The 14,384-nt window shown below is 33.9% G+C and overlaps 1 protein-coding gene across 1 annotated transcript in view; it reads right to left on the minus strand.

Moving 5' to 3' along the window:
• Window positions 1-14,384, minus strand: part of BBS7 (Bardet-Biedl syndrome 7) — a 31,639-nt gene that overhangs the window by 9,373 nt on the left and 7,882 nt on the right. The window contains exons 3-13 of the mRNA XM_083367742.1: window positions 11,864-11,926; window positions 11,472-11,647; window positions 9,840-10,026; window positions 8,694-8,766; window positions 8,311-8,427; window positions 7,661-7,791; window positions 6,886-6,970; window positions 5,866-5,965; window positions 3,096-3,288; window positions 514-588; window positions 115-180 (exon numbers count right to left, since the gene is read on the minus strand). Of these exons, the coding sequence (XP_083223868.1) occupies window positions 115-180; window positions 514-588; window positions 3,096-3,288; window positions 5,866-5,965; window positions 6,886-6,970; window positions 7,661-7,791; window positions 8,311-8,427; window positions 8,694-8,766; window positions 9,840-10,026; window positions 11,472-11,647; window positions 11,864-11,926 (1,266 nt within the window). The remainder of the gene's footprint in view (window positions 1-114; window positions 181-513; window positions 589-3,095; window positions 3,289-5,865; window positions 5,966-6,885; window positions 6,971-7,660; window positions 7,792-8,310; window positions 8,428-8,693; window positions 8,767-9,839; window positions 10,027-11,471; window positions 11,648-11,863; window positions 11,927-14,384) is intronic.

Below are 14,384 nucleotides of genomic sequence, written 5' to 3' on the forward strand. Positions count from 1 at the left end.
AGTACAAAAATAACAAAATTCATCTATATTTTTCAGGACTACTGCTGCTCTGTTCTGAATATGCTTTGAAATTTGCAATTTTGTAATAGTCAATTATCTTGTATAAATCATTACCTTAAGTTCTATTCGGGTGGTATGTACTTGACACCGATAAGTAGCAAGGAGGAAGTTACCATTTGGCTGTGAAAAATTTATAGTTGGAACAGTAAATTTAGAAATTAGAACAGAGACTAAAATTTGATCTAGTATGAACATAAACATTTAGTATAAGCATTGAAAAGTCAATTTAAATTTTGTTATCTATCAAAGAACTTAAGAACATTTACCACCAATTTTCTTTCTGAAAGAAGAAATTTAATAAGGCAATAACTCAAATGTTATGTGCCTTAAAAGCATTTTTATTAAAAACAAAGTTTATTCAAATTGATTAACAACTTTACTTTCAAATAGATTTGAAAGTCAAAATCCAGTTAACTCTATTGAATTAAACTGATCTATAGCAATTACACGTACCTCAGATTCACAGTCGGTAAAACTGACCACAGCTGAATTTTTATCCACATCCTTTAGATCTATAGGAACATCACACTATGGTGACAAACATTATCAAATTAAAGGACAGTTGAACATATGGGCATTTCAATTCTCTCTTTATATAGTAATTAAGGTTCTTGTAAAACCGTAGGGTAAAAAAATATCATTGTCTAAAGAAGGAGCTGCTCCTAAGCTTGTTTCACACTTCGCTTTCTTTTTAATTATGTCAAATATTTCAATACATTAAACATTAAGAGAGATATTTATCCCATAAGGTAATTAGTATCTGATGTGATTCAACAATTATATACTTTACAATATATACTTTTTTAATACAAGAGCATGACAAACTCTCAGAAATTTTAAAAAGAAAAGAAATTACAAGAAACTCATGTCACAAGTGATTGACTAATCCTGAGTGGAAACATTAAAAATAAAAATAAAAAAAACATTGTTTAAAATCTGGCATTCATGCAATTACTCCCTTAAAATAATGTATGTTATTTTTTCTGTTTGTTGCTTAAAATATGGATTCGTAAAAATATGTTAATTAAGCAGGACTGTAACTAAAGGGAAAAATTCAAAGTTAAGTATATCGGTTAAGTAAGATAGGATTTTAAAATACAGTAATTTAGTGGAAATCTATCCATTTCAGGACTTCCGGTGAAGATGGCCGACTGATGATACACCCAGGGAAAGGGTTTTCGCTAGATTGTCGCTTTTTCAATTTAGTAACAAAAGGAACTGGCATTCCTTTAATTTAGGTTAGGGAGAGTCCTAGAATCACCCCACAAGCTCCTCTATAATGCAACTGTTTGCAAGTAGCTTCAGGAGCTGTGCTGCGGAGCTGATGAGTCATTAGCTGCAGGGCGGGGCTACAATCACTGTTGTTGAAAAAGCAAGTGTTTGGGAATTTATTTTTAAAATGGACAATAAATTGTGCCTTTCAGTTCTTTATCACTTTTAGCGATTATTATCTTTATTAAATTAAGAGAGACTCTCTTCAGCCATAGCCTGTTACTTCTTTTTGAAGATCTGTGCCGTTTGGAGGACTTACTATTGTTAAACAACAAGAAAGAGGGTTGCTGAAGGCAAGCTCAAATAAGGAAGCATGGAGTATCTTTTTTTAAACTTTGATGGAGAAATATAAGAATTTTATTCTATTATTTTAAAGTAATTTGTAGCTTGGTGTGCTTTACTGTGGGTGGTTAAAACTTTCTAATTTTTATGAACTCTGATTGGCCAATAATTCTTAAACATGTAACAAATTTATTCTTTGATTGCAAGAGGGAGTTAAGGTGGAGTGAGGATTTTAGCAAATTATTAGAGATGTGCTTGAAAAATTCTTAAATAAAACTATGGTTCAATTATGTTCTAAGGATATCATAAAAACTACTCAAACTACTTCAGAGATGCAATTATGTGTAGAAAGTTATCAAACCACTGAGGCTATTTCACAAGTAGCTGATAATGCAAAAGACACAACTGCAACTTTGGAATATAAATCTTTATTATGATGATGGTTTTAAATGTCCCAGCACAATTGAAAGAAAAGTTCCAAGAAGCTCTGCAATTCTCAGGACAAGTTTGGGACCTTTTCTTCACGGATACTAACAAAGCTGAGAATACCTTCATAATTACTTGACAGACGTTCCAGAGAAGAAAAAATATTTTATTTTATGAGGATAAGCTGGAAGGAATGACTTAAATTTAATAATTGGAGTTAGGATGGATTCTTATCAATCTGATACATGTAATAAAAAGAAATTTATAGTGTTTAAGTAATTCCTAAAGTTTGTAAAATATTGAAAATGTACTTGAAAATATCTGTTAAGAGGAAGTTAAAAAGATGTACTAGAAATTATTCATTTTACAAATACTTTTAAAGAAATGTTTGGAATTTTAAAATGGTGTAAATAAAGTTTTTTCTTGTAAGGTTATAGAATCTGAAAAAGTACAATAAATTTTGCTAATATAAATGATAATAGTCTATAAAAATTAAGCTGCAAATAGAAATATATATTTTTCACAACAAAAAATAAAAGTAGAGATGCTTAAATTGATTCCTTTATTCGAAGAAAAGAATATATCTTTTTATTAGGAAACTATATCTCGATTTTGTGGTTGTAATGGAAAAATGAAACTGACTTTGGTTTTGCTGGTTAGATATGTTTGTTATAGAAATGGCTAGTATATAATTATTGTATAAAAGTAAAAACAAGGTTGTAATGTTATCTTCTACTGTGCTAAAGAGAGTTGGAAGTCAACACTTTTTCTTTTTCCTATCTACCCCGTATTCTCCCTTTTTCCCTTTTCCCATTCCCTAGTTCCCACTATTTTTATTTTCCTTTGTATTTTATATTCTGATAAACTCAGAAGAAACCTATCCAATTCAAGCTGATTTTCTATATTTCAGTTTCTGTCAATACACAAATCTGTCCTAATTCTATCTAAATATAACCCTCAGAGAAAAATTATATAATATTAGGATTCATCTACTTTAAAGATAAGGAAGTATCCAGTTACCAAGACCTACTAAATTGCTATAAATAGACTCTTACCTGTAACAAGATAATATCAATCGCTGCCTGGACTTCTAAAACAAGGCTGTAGCTGGCATCATCTTTGTTTAATGCAAATTTATCATTTATACTGAATGTTGGGACTGCTGAAATAGCAGTGCTGGATTGAGAAGACTGCTGGTATTTTTCACGTTCTTGAAGTACTTTCATCTGTAACTGATCCAATTCATTCCTATGACAACACAATAATTAAATTAATATATATTTGTGTATGTATGCCTGTTTATTTGCATGAGAAATGGAGAGAGAGGGAGAATGAAAGAAGAGAGAGATGGTAAAATGGTACCACTTAGAACAGGGGTAGACAAACTTGGCTCTTTTATGACTTGTTGACCTCAACTCCCAGACTTCCTGAGCCAGCCATGCTAAGGGGAAAGGGAGAGGTTTCCAAGCTGAGCTATGCTGGCTCAGAAATTCTGGGAGTTGAAGTCCACGAGTCATAAAAGAGCTAAGGTTGCCTACCCCTGACTTAGAATAAAGCTTCCTTGAATAGCTCCATGAAGAGATGGGCAAAAAATAAATTTAAAAAATAATAACACCATCAAACCACATCTGCCTTTCCCAGGTCCTTGGAAAGGACTCAATAGGTAGACAAAAATGCCAAATCCAGTCTGAACATTTGGCTGACTGCAATGGACCATAATAATGGACATTAATGTTAAAATTATAAGCAGCAGAACTCTGTTCTGAAAATATATAATAGATTTTAAATGCTGAAATTGTACTTTCCTAATACTAGGTCAAAACTGTTAAATTAAGATGTTGAGACTAGAAAGAATACAGAGAAGAGCAACAAAAATGATCGGGACAGGAGGCTAAAACAAGGAACAGTTGCTGGAATTGGGTACTTCTAGTCTAATGAAGAGAAGGACGAGGGGTGACAAGTTCCAATATCTCAGAGGCTGCCACAAAGAAGAGGGAGTCAAGCTATTCTTCAAAGCACCTGAAGACAGGACAAGAAGCAATGGATGGAAACTAACCGGAGAAGCAACCTAGAACTAAGGAGAAATTTTCTGACAGAACAATTAATCAGTGAAACAATCTGCCTCCAGAAGCTGTGAATGCTCCAACACTGGAAGTTTTTAAGAAGAGACTAGACAGCCATTTGTATGAAATGGTATAGGGTTTCCTACCTGAGCAGGGGGTTGGACTACATAACTTCCAAGGTCCCTTCCAACTTCTTGTTATAATTATTTGCTCAAAAAAGTGTAGAAATAAAATGCTATAAAAAACATCTGTTTAATTCATCAGCCTACAGAAAACCTATCATAACTTCTTGTAGCACCTTTATTTTAACCACAATCTGATTCTAGGGTAATTCCAGCATTTCCAACTATAGCATTGAATCTGTTTGGCTGGTTAAGTCATTTGGAGACAGTCTACTGAAGTTTCTCTTTTATCCCCTCTATAAGATCCATGGGTGTGAAGTGTGAGCCAGACAGTGTATTGGTGGCCACCATTTTATGCAACATTCTCTGCCTGAGCTTACTCTAAAAGTTTACAAAAAATGTCCAAAACCTCATTATTGCATGTTGATTCTCAATAAATGGTGACTTTGATGTTCTGTTTTCTAATTATTTATTTCAATTATTATTTATAATATATTGTTTTAGACTTCATTGGACCCCCCACAGAAAAGGGGTAAAATAAAGACTAAAACAATGCATTAAAAACACTGTAATTGAAATCAGTAATAAATAGTACATCAAAGTCACCATTTATTTAGTCCTCAACTCACAATGACAATTGGGATCTGAATTTCCATTTCTAAACATGCAGCTATAAAACACGACTATATCACTTAGCAATGGCAATCCCTGCGGTGCCAGTTTCCAAATCCCATGGTTGTTGGACATGGGTACTTTCTACCGACTTCCCCCAACCAACTCTGAGGAAAAGCTGGCGGAAAGTTGCAGCTCTGCTAGGGTGCACGAGGGTACACTAGGCTGTGAGGGAGGAACTATGAAGGTCAGGGAGGCTGCACTAGTGTGAGGGAGACACAGCGATAGGAAGTTTGGAAGGGTTATGTATGGGTGTGAGGAAGGCACAGTGAAGTTGGAAGGTGTCCAAGGGCCATGGTGAGATTTAGGGAAGGTGTGTGGGAATGGCCAGTATGGCAGAGGGGCTGCACAGGTGATAGACCCTTATCCCAGCAATTTGTGATCTTCCCTGCTGATTTCCCTTTTGACTTTCTGGAGAAGCCAGCAAGGAATGACACAAATGGCAATCACGGTTATCATGGGGTACTGCAACTGGTTGTAAGTGTGAGCTGGTTGCCAAATGCCCAGATCATGAGCACATGAGCACGGGAACTGCTCAGAACTCCAAGACTAGTCATAACCAACTTTCATTCCGTACTGTCATAACTTCGAAAAGTTGCTGAATGAATGGTTGTAAATTAAAAACTACCTGTAGTTTGTTAGGCTTAGGTTAGGGCATGCTGTGTAAATAAATATTATAAAATATCCAATCCACAGAGGCTGAATATAAGGCTATATTAGTGATTTTAGCTTCGTTCATACTACCATGAACAGCATCCTGCAGGGGAGCTTACAACAAAAATGTTATTGCAAAACAATAACTGAAAGTTTAATAACAGATTATCACAAATATTTGGCTGGCCATTAACAACTAAGCAAGTATAGTTAGGGTGCACTAGTGGCATAAAACTACTCAAAATGTGTGCCACATTAAGGCAAAATTACCACCTCAATATTATTTTTGCACGTTCACAAAATTGTTACATTACCTTAAGGACAAAACTTTATTCTGCATTTCATGAGTCAATTTTAATTCATCTAATCCACATTCCCCATGAATAGATTCTGTAGTTAATCCAGACACCCATCCTAAAAAAAATGAATATATTTTTTTAAATTTCATATTCCTATTGTTATGCTAAATTTTAGGCACTTCTACTCAAATTCAATGAATCCATAAGTTAAAAAAACTACATTCTGCCAGATAGCAATGTTTTATTTTATTTATTTATTAAATTTATTTGCTGCCCACATTGCCATAAGACATGTTAGAGAAGAAGCATTGTTAAGAATTGGAAGTTACATGGAACTGTAGAAATTCAAGACTAGAAGGTGAAGAAAATGTCTACTAGAACTGCTCCTCAAATGCTCTGCAAACAGAACCCTCACATTACTGAAAATAGCCTACAAAAAAGGTCCAACAATGATCTGCACAGCAGAGTTGCCAGAAATAAACTTTTTCTATGATTTCATAACAAGTCATCTAAAGTACGCAAAAGAAAATCTTTGTAAGCCTGACACTATTCAAACAAAGTGCTCTGGACTGATGAAATATGTAAAAATTAAACTTTTTAGCCACAACTACATAATACATTTGAAGAGAAAAAAGTAATATTTTGCTAACATTTTTTAGAAGGTGAACATGTCCTAAAGATTAATGTTCGAAGTCCCTGAAGAAATTGAAGCTGAAAAAAAGGTATTGAAATCGCCTTCACGGCAGTCAGACTAAAATATTTTTGAAGACTTCTGAGGCTATCTCACCCCTGTAGTGAATGCAAGAAGACCTAGAAATATTTCTGAACTATAGGAGTTACAGAGTGAAAGAAAATTCCCAAACAAAGAATAGACTCTAAACACAACCAAAAGACGTCTCACAATGAACTGGTTGGATAGGTGTCCAAAAAAGAGCTAAGCAATATATGTAACAACAGGTTGTTGTTTTTTTAAGTATTTTATTTTCGTTAAATTGAAATTAAACTGAAAAGCTCTAAAAGTAAAAAAAAGTTAACCTGAAAATGTTGATGTTACAATCTCATCATAGCCCTCTTTTCCAACACAGCCACCTTGGATGGATGTGACACTCTCCGATAAAGCCTAAAACAACAAACAAGAACTTTTAACATATATTTCAATAGGTGTTATCTGCTTTTTGTTATATTCTCTTCATTGTATATCTTTCTCTACATTTCTTTTATATAAGTCTATGGCACTTCTGCATCTAGACAATACAATTTTGGTTACCACATTTAAAAAGGGATATAACAGAGTCTGAAAAGTTGCAGAAGTAGGCATTCAAAAAGGCAGATGAAAGAGGACATGACTAAGTCAATTTGTAAACACACTTGAGAAGATGCTAGTCAACTATTATGGGAAACAAAATGCAGGACTAAGATGGGCTTTGCCTGATCCAACAGAGGTATATTTATATTCTTCTAAATTCACATATACCAGCCACCTTGCTAAAACTAAATAGGTAAGTTGAGTCCTTTGATTAACAGTAAGCATTGAACCTCAGGTATACTAGCTTGAATTCCATCCTGGTGATATAAATCTAAGAAAATACCTTTATGAAACCTCCTCTTGTTTCCAGAAAGCATGACACAATATGATTTTTTTCTTATTTATGTAATCAGAAAGAGAGATTTCCTAGCATTTTGACTGATAAAAGTCATTTGTAGATGATTTAATTCATAAAAATGCTGCTTGAAACAAGGCAATTGAATTATTTAGGAAAATAAACATAATTGTCTTACCTAAAACAATAGATTTACACAATATACTTACAGATTCATATTTGAGAACAGGACTCTTTTTAGTTTCAAATTTATAGATTTCTAATATTCCATCATCTCTACCAATGAGCAATTCTTTAACACCATCTCCCAAAATGTCAAAACTATCCATACATAAGATGCCTGGCAAACAGAATATAAAACATGTATCTATATTAAACACTTATAATTTCATCTGTACCTAACTAGCAATTTTAAAAGATTTACATGTTTGTATATGTTTGTGTGTGTGTGTGTGTGTGTGTGTGTATGTGTGTGTATGTATATGTATATATATATATATAAAATTACATAAATAGAAAAAGCTCCACCATTATATAATCTTTAAAAATAAAAATTCAAATAAAATAGCTATTTATATTTGTTATCATAATAAGTTATATTGGGTACTAGATAAGGCCTACAATTTTGCTAAATTTCAAACCAATTTGATTGAAAATTATACAAATATAGTAATGAAAAATGATAGAATCTTATATGTACAGTATTTACTATTTTTATTCCTATTTTTGAATAATGTGTTTTTTTATTTATTTAATTTATTTAATTTAATTTATATACCGCCCTTCTCCCTGGGGACTTTTACCAAACTGCATAAAAAACTGTTACAGGACGCTTAGGAAAACAACACAAAACACTTACCACCTCTTTTCTTCTCATTTCCAATTTTCCATTTTTCTATTGGAGAAACACCAGTAATCTGTACCAAGCCAATTTTGCCATCAGATGTCCCAAACAAAACTTCTTCACCAGAGTCACCTAGAAATATAAATTAAAATTATTATTAAAATTATCATTGAGTAGACTTCTATCTATTCAGTGGATTCCAATTTTTTTGTTTTTCTAAATTGAAGTTTTAGGAAATTAAAAAAAACACTTTGCTTCATTTCCATCATTTTTATATAAAATGGATCAGAATAATTCTATGTTATAGGAAATACCTATATAGTATGTGGAATTATTAAAACAATAATTTATGAAAATCAGATACATCATTTTAAAAGACCTCTAAACATTCTACTTACCACCATTTCCATTGTTCAAGGCCAGAACAGCAGGTGGACCTGGGACCTCCATTTCATACAGTAAATCTGAACCCTCAAAAAATTGAAATGGAGATACTGTTACTTATGGCATAATCCATAACATTTAATTTTAATGTAAAAGAGGTATAAAGATTTTTTTTAAATTTGAAAACTGCATTATGGAATGAAAACTGGAGCCTTGATTGTCAACTGTACTCCCTTTTAAACTTATAATCCTTACTTGAAAGAACAGTCCACAGGGACCTGAACTGCAGACTATCCTATTCCTCCTGGGCTTTGACGTATACATTACTAGCAGAATTGCTAAGTTGATAGACAAGGCAATTCATCTAAGAATCCATTATTCTGAACAGATCAGAGTATTGTGGAAAGGCAATACATTTAGCTGAATGTTGGTCTTCTTTGTATTTAGCAGATAAATATTATACACTGTTGTATTTTCACCTATTATTTTCTAGAAATAGACATAGTATTATACTTTTATTTTTTTAATATGTAAGACTAATTAATTAATGAACTATGTAAAATGGCAAATTATCAAAAACTGGAGCCTAATTCATCTAATTCATCCCTAAAACATACATTTATTCCAAACTAGATTGCAAATCCAGTCAAGGAACTAATGATTTCTGAGCTGCTCTAGAATATAAAATTAAGTGTCTGCAGCTCAGTTAAGCTTTTTTTTTAAAGATTCACTCCTTAAATCACTGCCTAAAATAGAATGCTCAGAATCAGGAAATCTTTCAAATTCTTCTTCTCAAGACTAATTTAGTACTTTCTACCAATCTTTGAGCAGGCAAAGAACCAGAGTAGCATAAAATTTGCTGTTCCTAACGCTCTTCCTTATCCTTCCAAGTTACAGAAACCTGTACAACTACCCCAAAATAAATAATAATAGCCTTTCATAAAACAGAAATTTTCCAAGTATATATTAGCTTTTATTCAACTTATCAGAATTGCTGCAAACGGGTAAAATTTCCTTGCAAATGATATTATACAATTATTGGTATGAACAGATGAACAATCTTCTGTTTAGTTGTACTAATTCACCTTTTAATTGTAATAAATAATGGTTATTACTAATACACTGGGCAACAATAATGGCAACAAACAAAGAAGGTTTACCTGCAAAACTCTAAGAACTCTATCTTGACATGCTAATACCGGTATAATGCAAGACAGTTTATCTGGTGGAAGACAGAGAACATCATTGATTTTATCCCCCGATAAATAATAGTGCTGATCCTTACAGTCACAGTAATGGTTATAAATGTAGCTTGCACCAAGAAAGAGATCTGATCCAGATATATACCTAAAATGATAACAGCACTGTAATTAAAACTTTTTTAAAAAGTAAAGCACTAATTTGGGAACATTATAATTTGTTAAGTATTCATACACTTAGAATCAACATAATGATCCAATAAGAAATCCATTTCTGAAAGTTTTATTTTTAAATTTTTACAGTTCTTTGAATGCTACTAAATATGTGACAAGTACTTTTGCAATGTAGTTGTGATTACAGTAGAGGACTAAAAATAACAACTGTATTTATACTAAAATACAATGCTTGTCTATAAAACAGAGCCAAAGGAACGATTTTTGAAAGAAATGGCTACAAAAATTAGCTTTGTAAATAGCAAGTGTTAGAAAAAAGCTCAAATTTATTGAGATATAAAAGGGAGAGAAGGGAAAACACAATCAAGTTTTCAAGATTCTGTTACTATAGCCCAGGGGTAGGCAACCTCGGCTCTTTTATAACTCATGGACTTCAACTCCCAGAATTCCTGAGCCAGCCAAGCTCAGGAATTCTGGGAGTTGAAGTCCATGAGTCATAAAAGAGCCGAGGTTGCCTACCCCTGGTATAGCCTATCAATAAAGTATGGTTCCAGTCTAATCTTTGCAGTCTGTTTCCGGATCTGACCTAACTTGAAGATCTGTCAGAATGGACTTTTACTTCCGCTATCAGACGTGGTCTGCAATTTGAGAGTTCTCCTAGATATACAGCTCCTACATGAAGAGCAGGTAAGATCTATGGCTAGGAAGGCTTTTGCACAGGTATATGTAGTCATTTGCAACTATTCTAGAAACAGAAAATCCTGCTCTTGGTTAATCCCTCCTGCAGTTTGGGAACATTTTAAAATGTTCCTTTTCAGGGTGATAAAGAGAGGGTTCTTTATTACAGAGGTCTCCAACCTTTCCGGGCTCGTGGAGGGAAGGAGAGCAGCTTCAAAATTGCTGCACACACGCGTGCACGCACAGGGTCATACACAATGGCGCAGAACTAGTGGACCTGTTCACACATGCAGCATGCACTGGTGCCATGCGCATGTGTGAATGGCCGTGCACCCCCTGGAGGCTAGCGTCCCCATTTGCACATGCGCAAATGGCCCATCCATTTGCGCAATCCATCCATGCACAAATGGGCTGCAGACACCCCGTGCTAGAGTCCCCGTTCGTGCCCATTCATATGTGCAAACGGAGCCGTGGGCACTAGCGCAAATGGGGGGGAATGTGGACCCACGCATGCATGCACTGGCCAGCCATTTCTGCACCCGCTGGCCAAGAGCCTGCAGCCCGGGACCAGGCTACAGCCCATAGGCTGGGGACCCCTGCTTTATAATATGCTGGTGAGATTTGCAACATGATAATTTAATTATATGGATTTTCTTTTTGTCCATGTGTGAGATTCAGTTATTTTTAAGTTAAATATAGTAAGTAACAAAGCACCATTAAGTCAATGTTTAATATACTCACATAGCTTTGATTTTTTCAGTGAGGTTGGTGTTAAATGAAAGGAACTGTTTCCCTTTTTTTGTGAAACCTCGAACCTCAGAACCAGCAGCCACAAAAATTTTCTCCTGAAGAGTATTAAGAGCACCTCCCAATTCTAATCTTGCAATCTTTTCTCCTGGCAAAGTCTTGAATACTGGCTAAAATACAAAAAAAAGTATGTTCTGTATCATTACAAAATAAAGGTTAATAGGATTTGAATCACAGAAAAAATAGGTAATTCTTTCTACAGTCATACTGCATTTAAAAATGTGACTCTTCAAAAACTTATCTTTATAATTAGTTGGCATTTTACAGTAGTAAGTTACTTTATTTTGTTAATTTAAGTGTTCATGTATATAAATCAATAAACTTACAATAGCTTCTCCTTTTTTTATTCCAAAACAGGTAATAACACCATCATGGTCTCCAGTAACAACCTTTAAAGTAAAATAAGAGGATATGTATATACTATTGTTTTAAGCATACAAAGGAAAACCAGTTCTTTTTATTAGAAGTATAGCTATACACTCAGATCTAGATTTTTTTCTCTTTTGTTTAATTCTTCCACTTAAAATGTTTGTGATACTTCAAAATGGTTCTTTTGTGAAAAAATAAGTTTTGTGTAATCATTTGAATAAAATGGGTGCAAAGATAAAATATCACAGGCAAATATTCAAGGAGGGAATTCCAGTAAAAAGCCAATTTAATGTTCCAAACCTGGAAGAATTAAACTCATGGGCAGAAGAGATATAATTGTACTTAAAGGATAAAAAAGAAAAGATGCTAAGGCTATGGAGACTGGGAAAGGACAAGTAGTTTATGTAGAAACTAGAGGAATGGTTTACAGTCAGGATGGATATTGTAGAAAAAACCTCAGGAAAATAATGGAGTGAAATTAAACAATTGATTCAAATTGTACAATTTGTCAAAAGAGATATATAAAAAATATTTATCATGTTCTAAAAATAACAGGACTTGCTGCCAAATTATGTGTGAAAAAAATTATAGGAAAACTAAGAAGTAAGCTTATGAGTTTTAAACATAAACAACATGAGATTAAATCACAAGATCATTATTTATAATTTAGGATAGTACACAATAAAGCAAATGTATTTTTTCTGTACTGAAGGATTCTGGAACAAAGGGAAATTATTTAGTCTAACTTTTGCTTTCTTGGTTTTTGTAATCAGCTTTTGCACCAGAGAAATTTCATGCAAGTGTGGGAAACATGTACATGGATGGGATATACTGAAAGAGGGAATAAGGGAGTGTACAGGAATATTGATGTCTTTCTTATGATGTAGTGGCTCTGTTGTCTGATTTTCATTGGCTAACAAAGTTTATAAAGCACTGCTACCAACTTTCTAATGCGTGGCACTTCTGGACGTAATTCTGCCAGCTTCTTAATTTGATCAAATAAAGTGCTGCTTGATCAAGAAGTCTCCACTTGGGTTATCTGATTAGATTGATATGGTATCTCAAGTTCTGTTGTGATTCCTTGCCAGCCCGTGGATCTGGCAGCTGCGTATGAGGACTCAGAAGAGGAGGAGAGGCCTGGAGTGTCATCACAGTCAGAGGGAGGCTCTGAGGAGCTCCAAGATTTACAATCTGGCGAGGACCCTGGCCCCTCTATTCACACTCAGGCTGAGACACAGCTGTGCTGGCAGGCTGAGGGCGATAGTGATAATGTCACAGCTGGGTGACATTCAGGATACTCGTAAACGCCGGCAGGCAAAGAGTGCAGGACAAAATAATGCAATGGGGTGGCTCCAGAAGCAAAGGAGCAGGCATTAGGAAAGCCACACCTTGGATGCATAATAAAAGGGGAGGTGTGAGAGGTGCTGGTTGCCAAAGGCAACCATTCGGATTAAGAATCAAGTTGCGATGAACTGTGTTTGTTTTTCCTCAAGTCTCTGATTAATAAAATGGGTTTGGGTTTTTCTTGCAGTTTCTGCCTGCTTGATTTGAAGAGGGTTTTTCTCCTTGTGAACTTAACAAGGAGTTCAAGTAGGCTGGCACAGAACAAGTTCAAGTAAGGGATGGGGACTTTACATTTCTGGTGCATCGAACAGGGACTTGAAAAACTTGAAAAAAAATTTTCTTCAAGGTTGTTTTTCATTAAAACTCCCTGTGAACAAGTGCCATTGTAACTCACAACCTTAAGGTATGACATCCAGGAAAAGTGGTGTGGCCAAAAGATAAGGTCAAAAGCGCTCCCAGATGCTTTAGTAAAGATTTTCTATATAAACCAGAAGGAACCTGAAGTTCAAGAAGAACAACAGACGGAAAAGAAGACAAACAGTTCAAGACAACCACGTCGAGATGGAAAAACAAAGAGACGACCCACTAGAACGGCTAGTCCTCTCAAAAAAATGGCAACTGGATGATATCTTCAATGTCAAATAAAATATAACAATACAAGGAGATCTGTTTAATGACTCAAAAGCACAGACACGGAAGACAATTTGGCAAAGAAAAGCTAGAATAAGACTGAAGAAGAATGGGATTTTGGTCTACCTATAAGAATTAAAATGGAATAGACTTAAATAGATAAGATGTGTACTTTGAATATGAACTGAGATAAAGGAAATTTTAGCCATTTAAAATTTAGAAGTATAAATATTGATAATTAAATTTGAATATTGATTTGTTAATAATGGTCATGTAAAGGTGATTCAGATATATATAAGCTAAAGAAAATTAAATGTAATAAATGTGTTTTTATATAGCATTAAGAATAAAAATTATTAGCTTAAATGCAAGATAATAGATACAAAGAGGAGAGAGAAAGTATTAAACATTGAAATAAAAGAAATTTTGGTCATTAATTTAAGATATTTGGAAATTACTAGAAAATAAGAATATTATACTGTATTATTAATTTGTTGATGTAAG

This window comes from Vipera ursinii (genome assembly GCF_947247035.1).
Source record: "Vipera ursinii genome assembly, chromosome: 7".
Classification (NCBI taxonomy): domain Eukaryota; kingdom Metazoa; phylum Chordata; class Lepidosauria; order Squamata; family Viperidae; genus Vipera; species Vipera ursinii.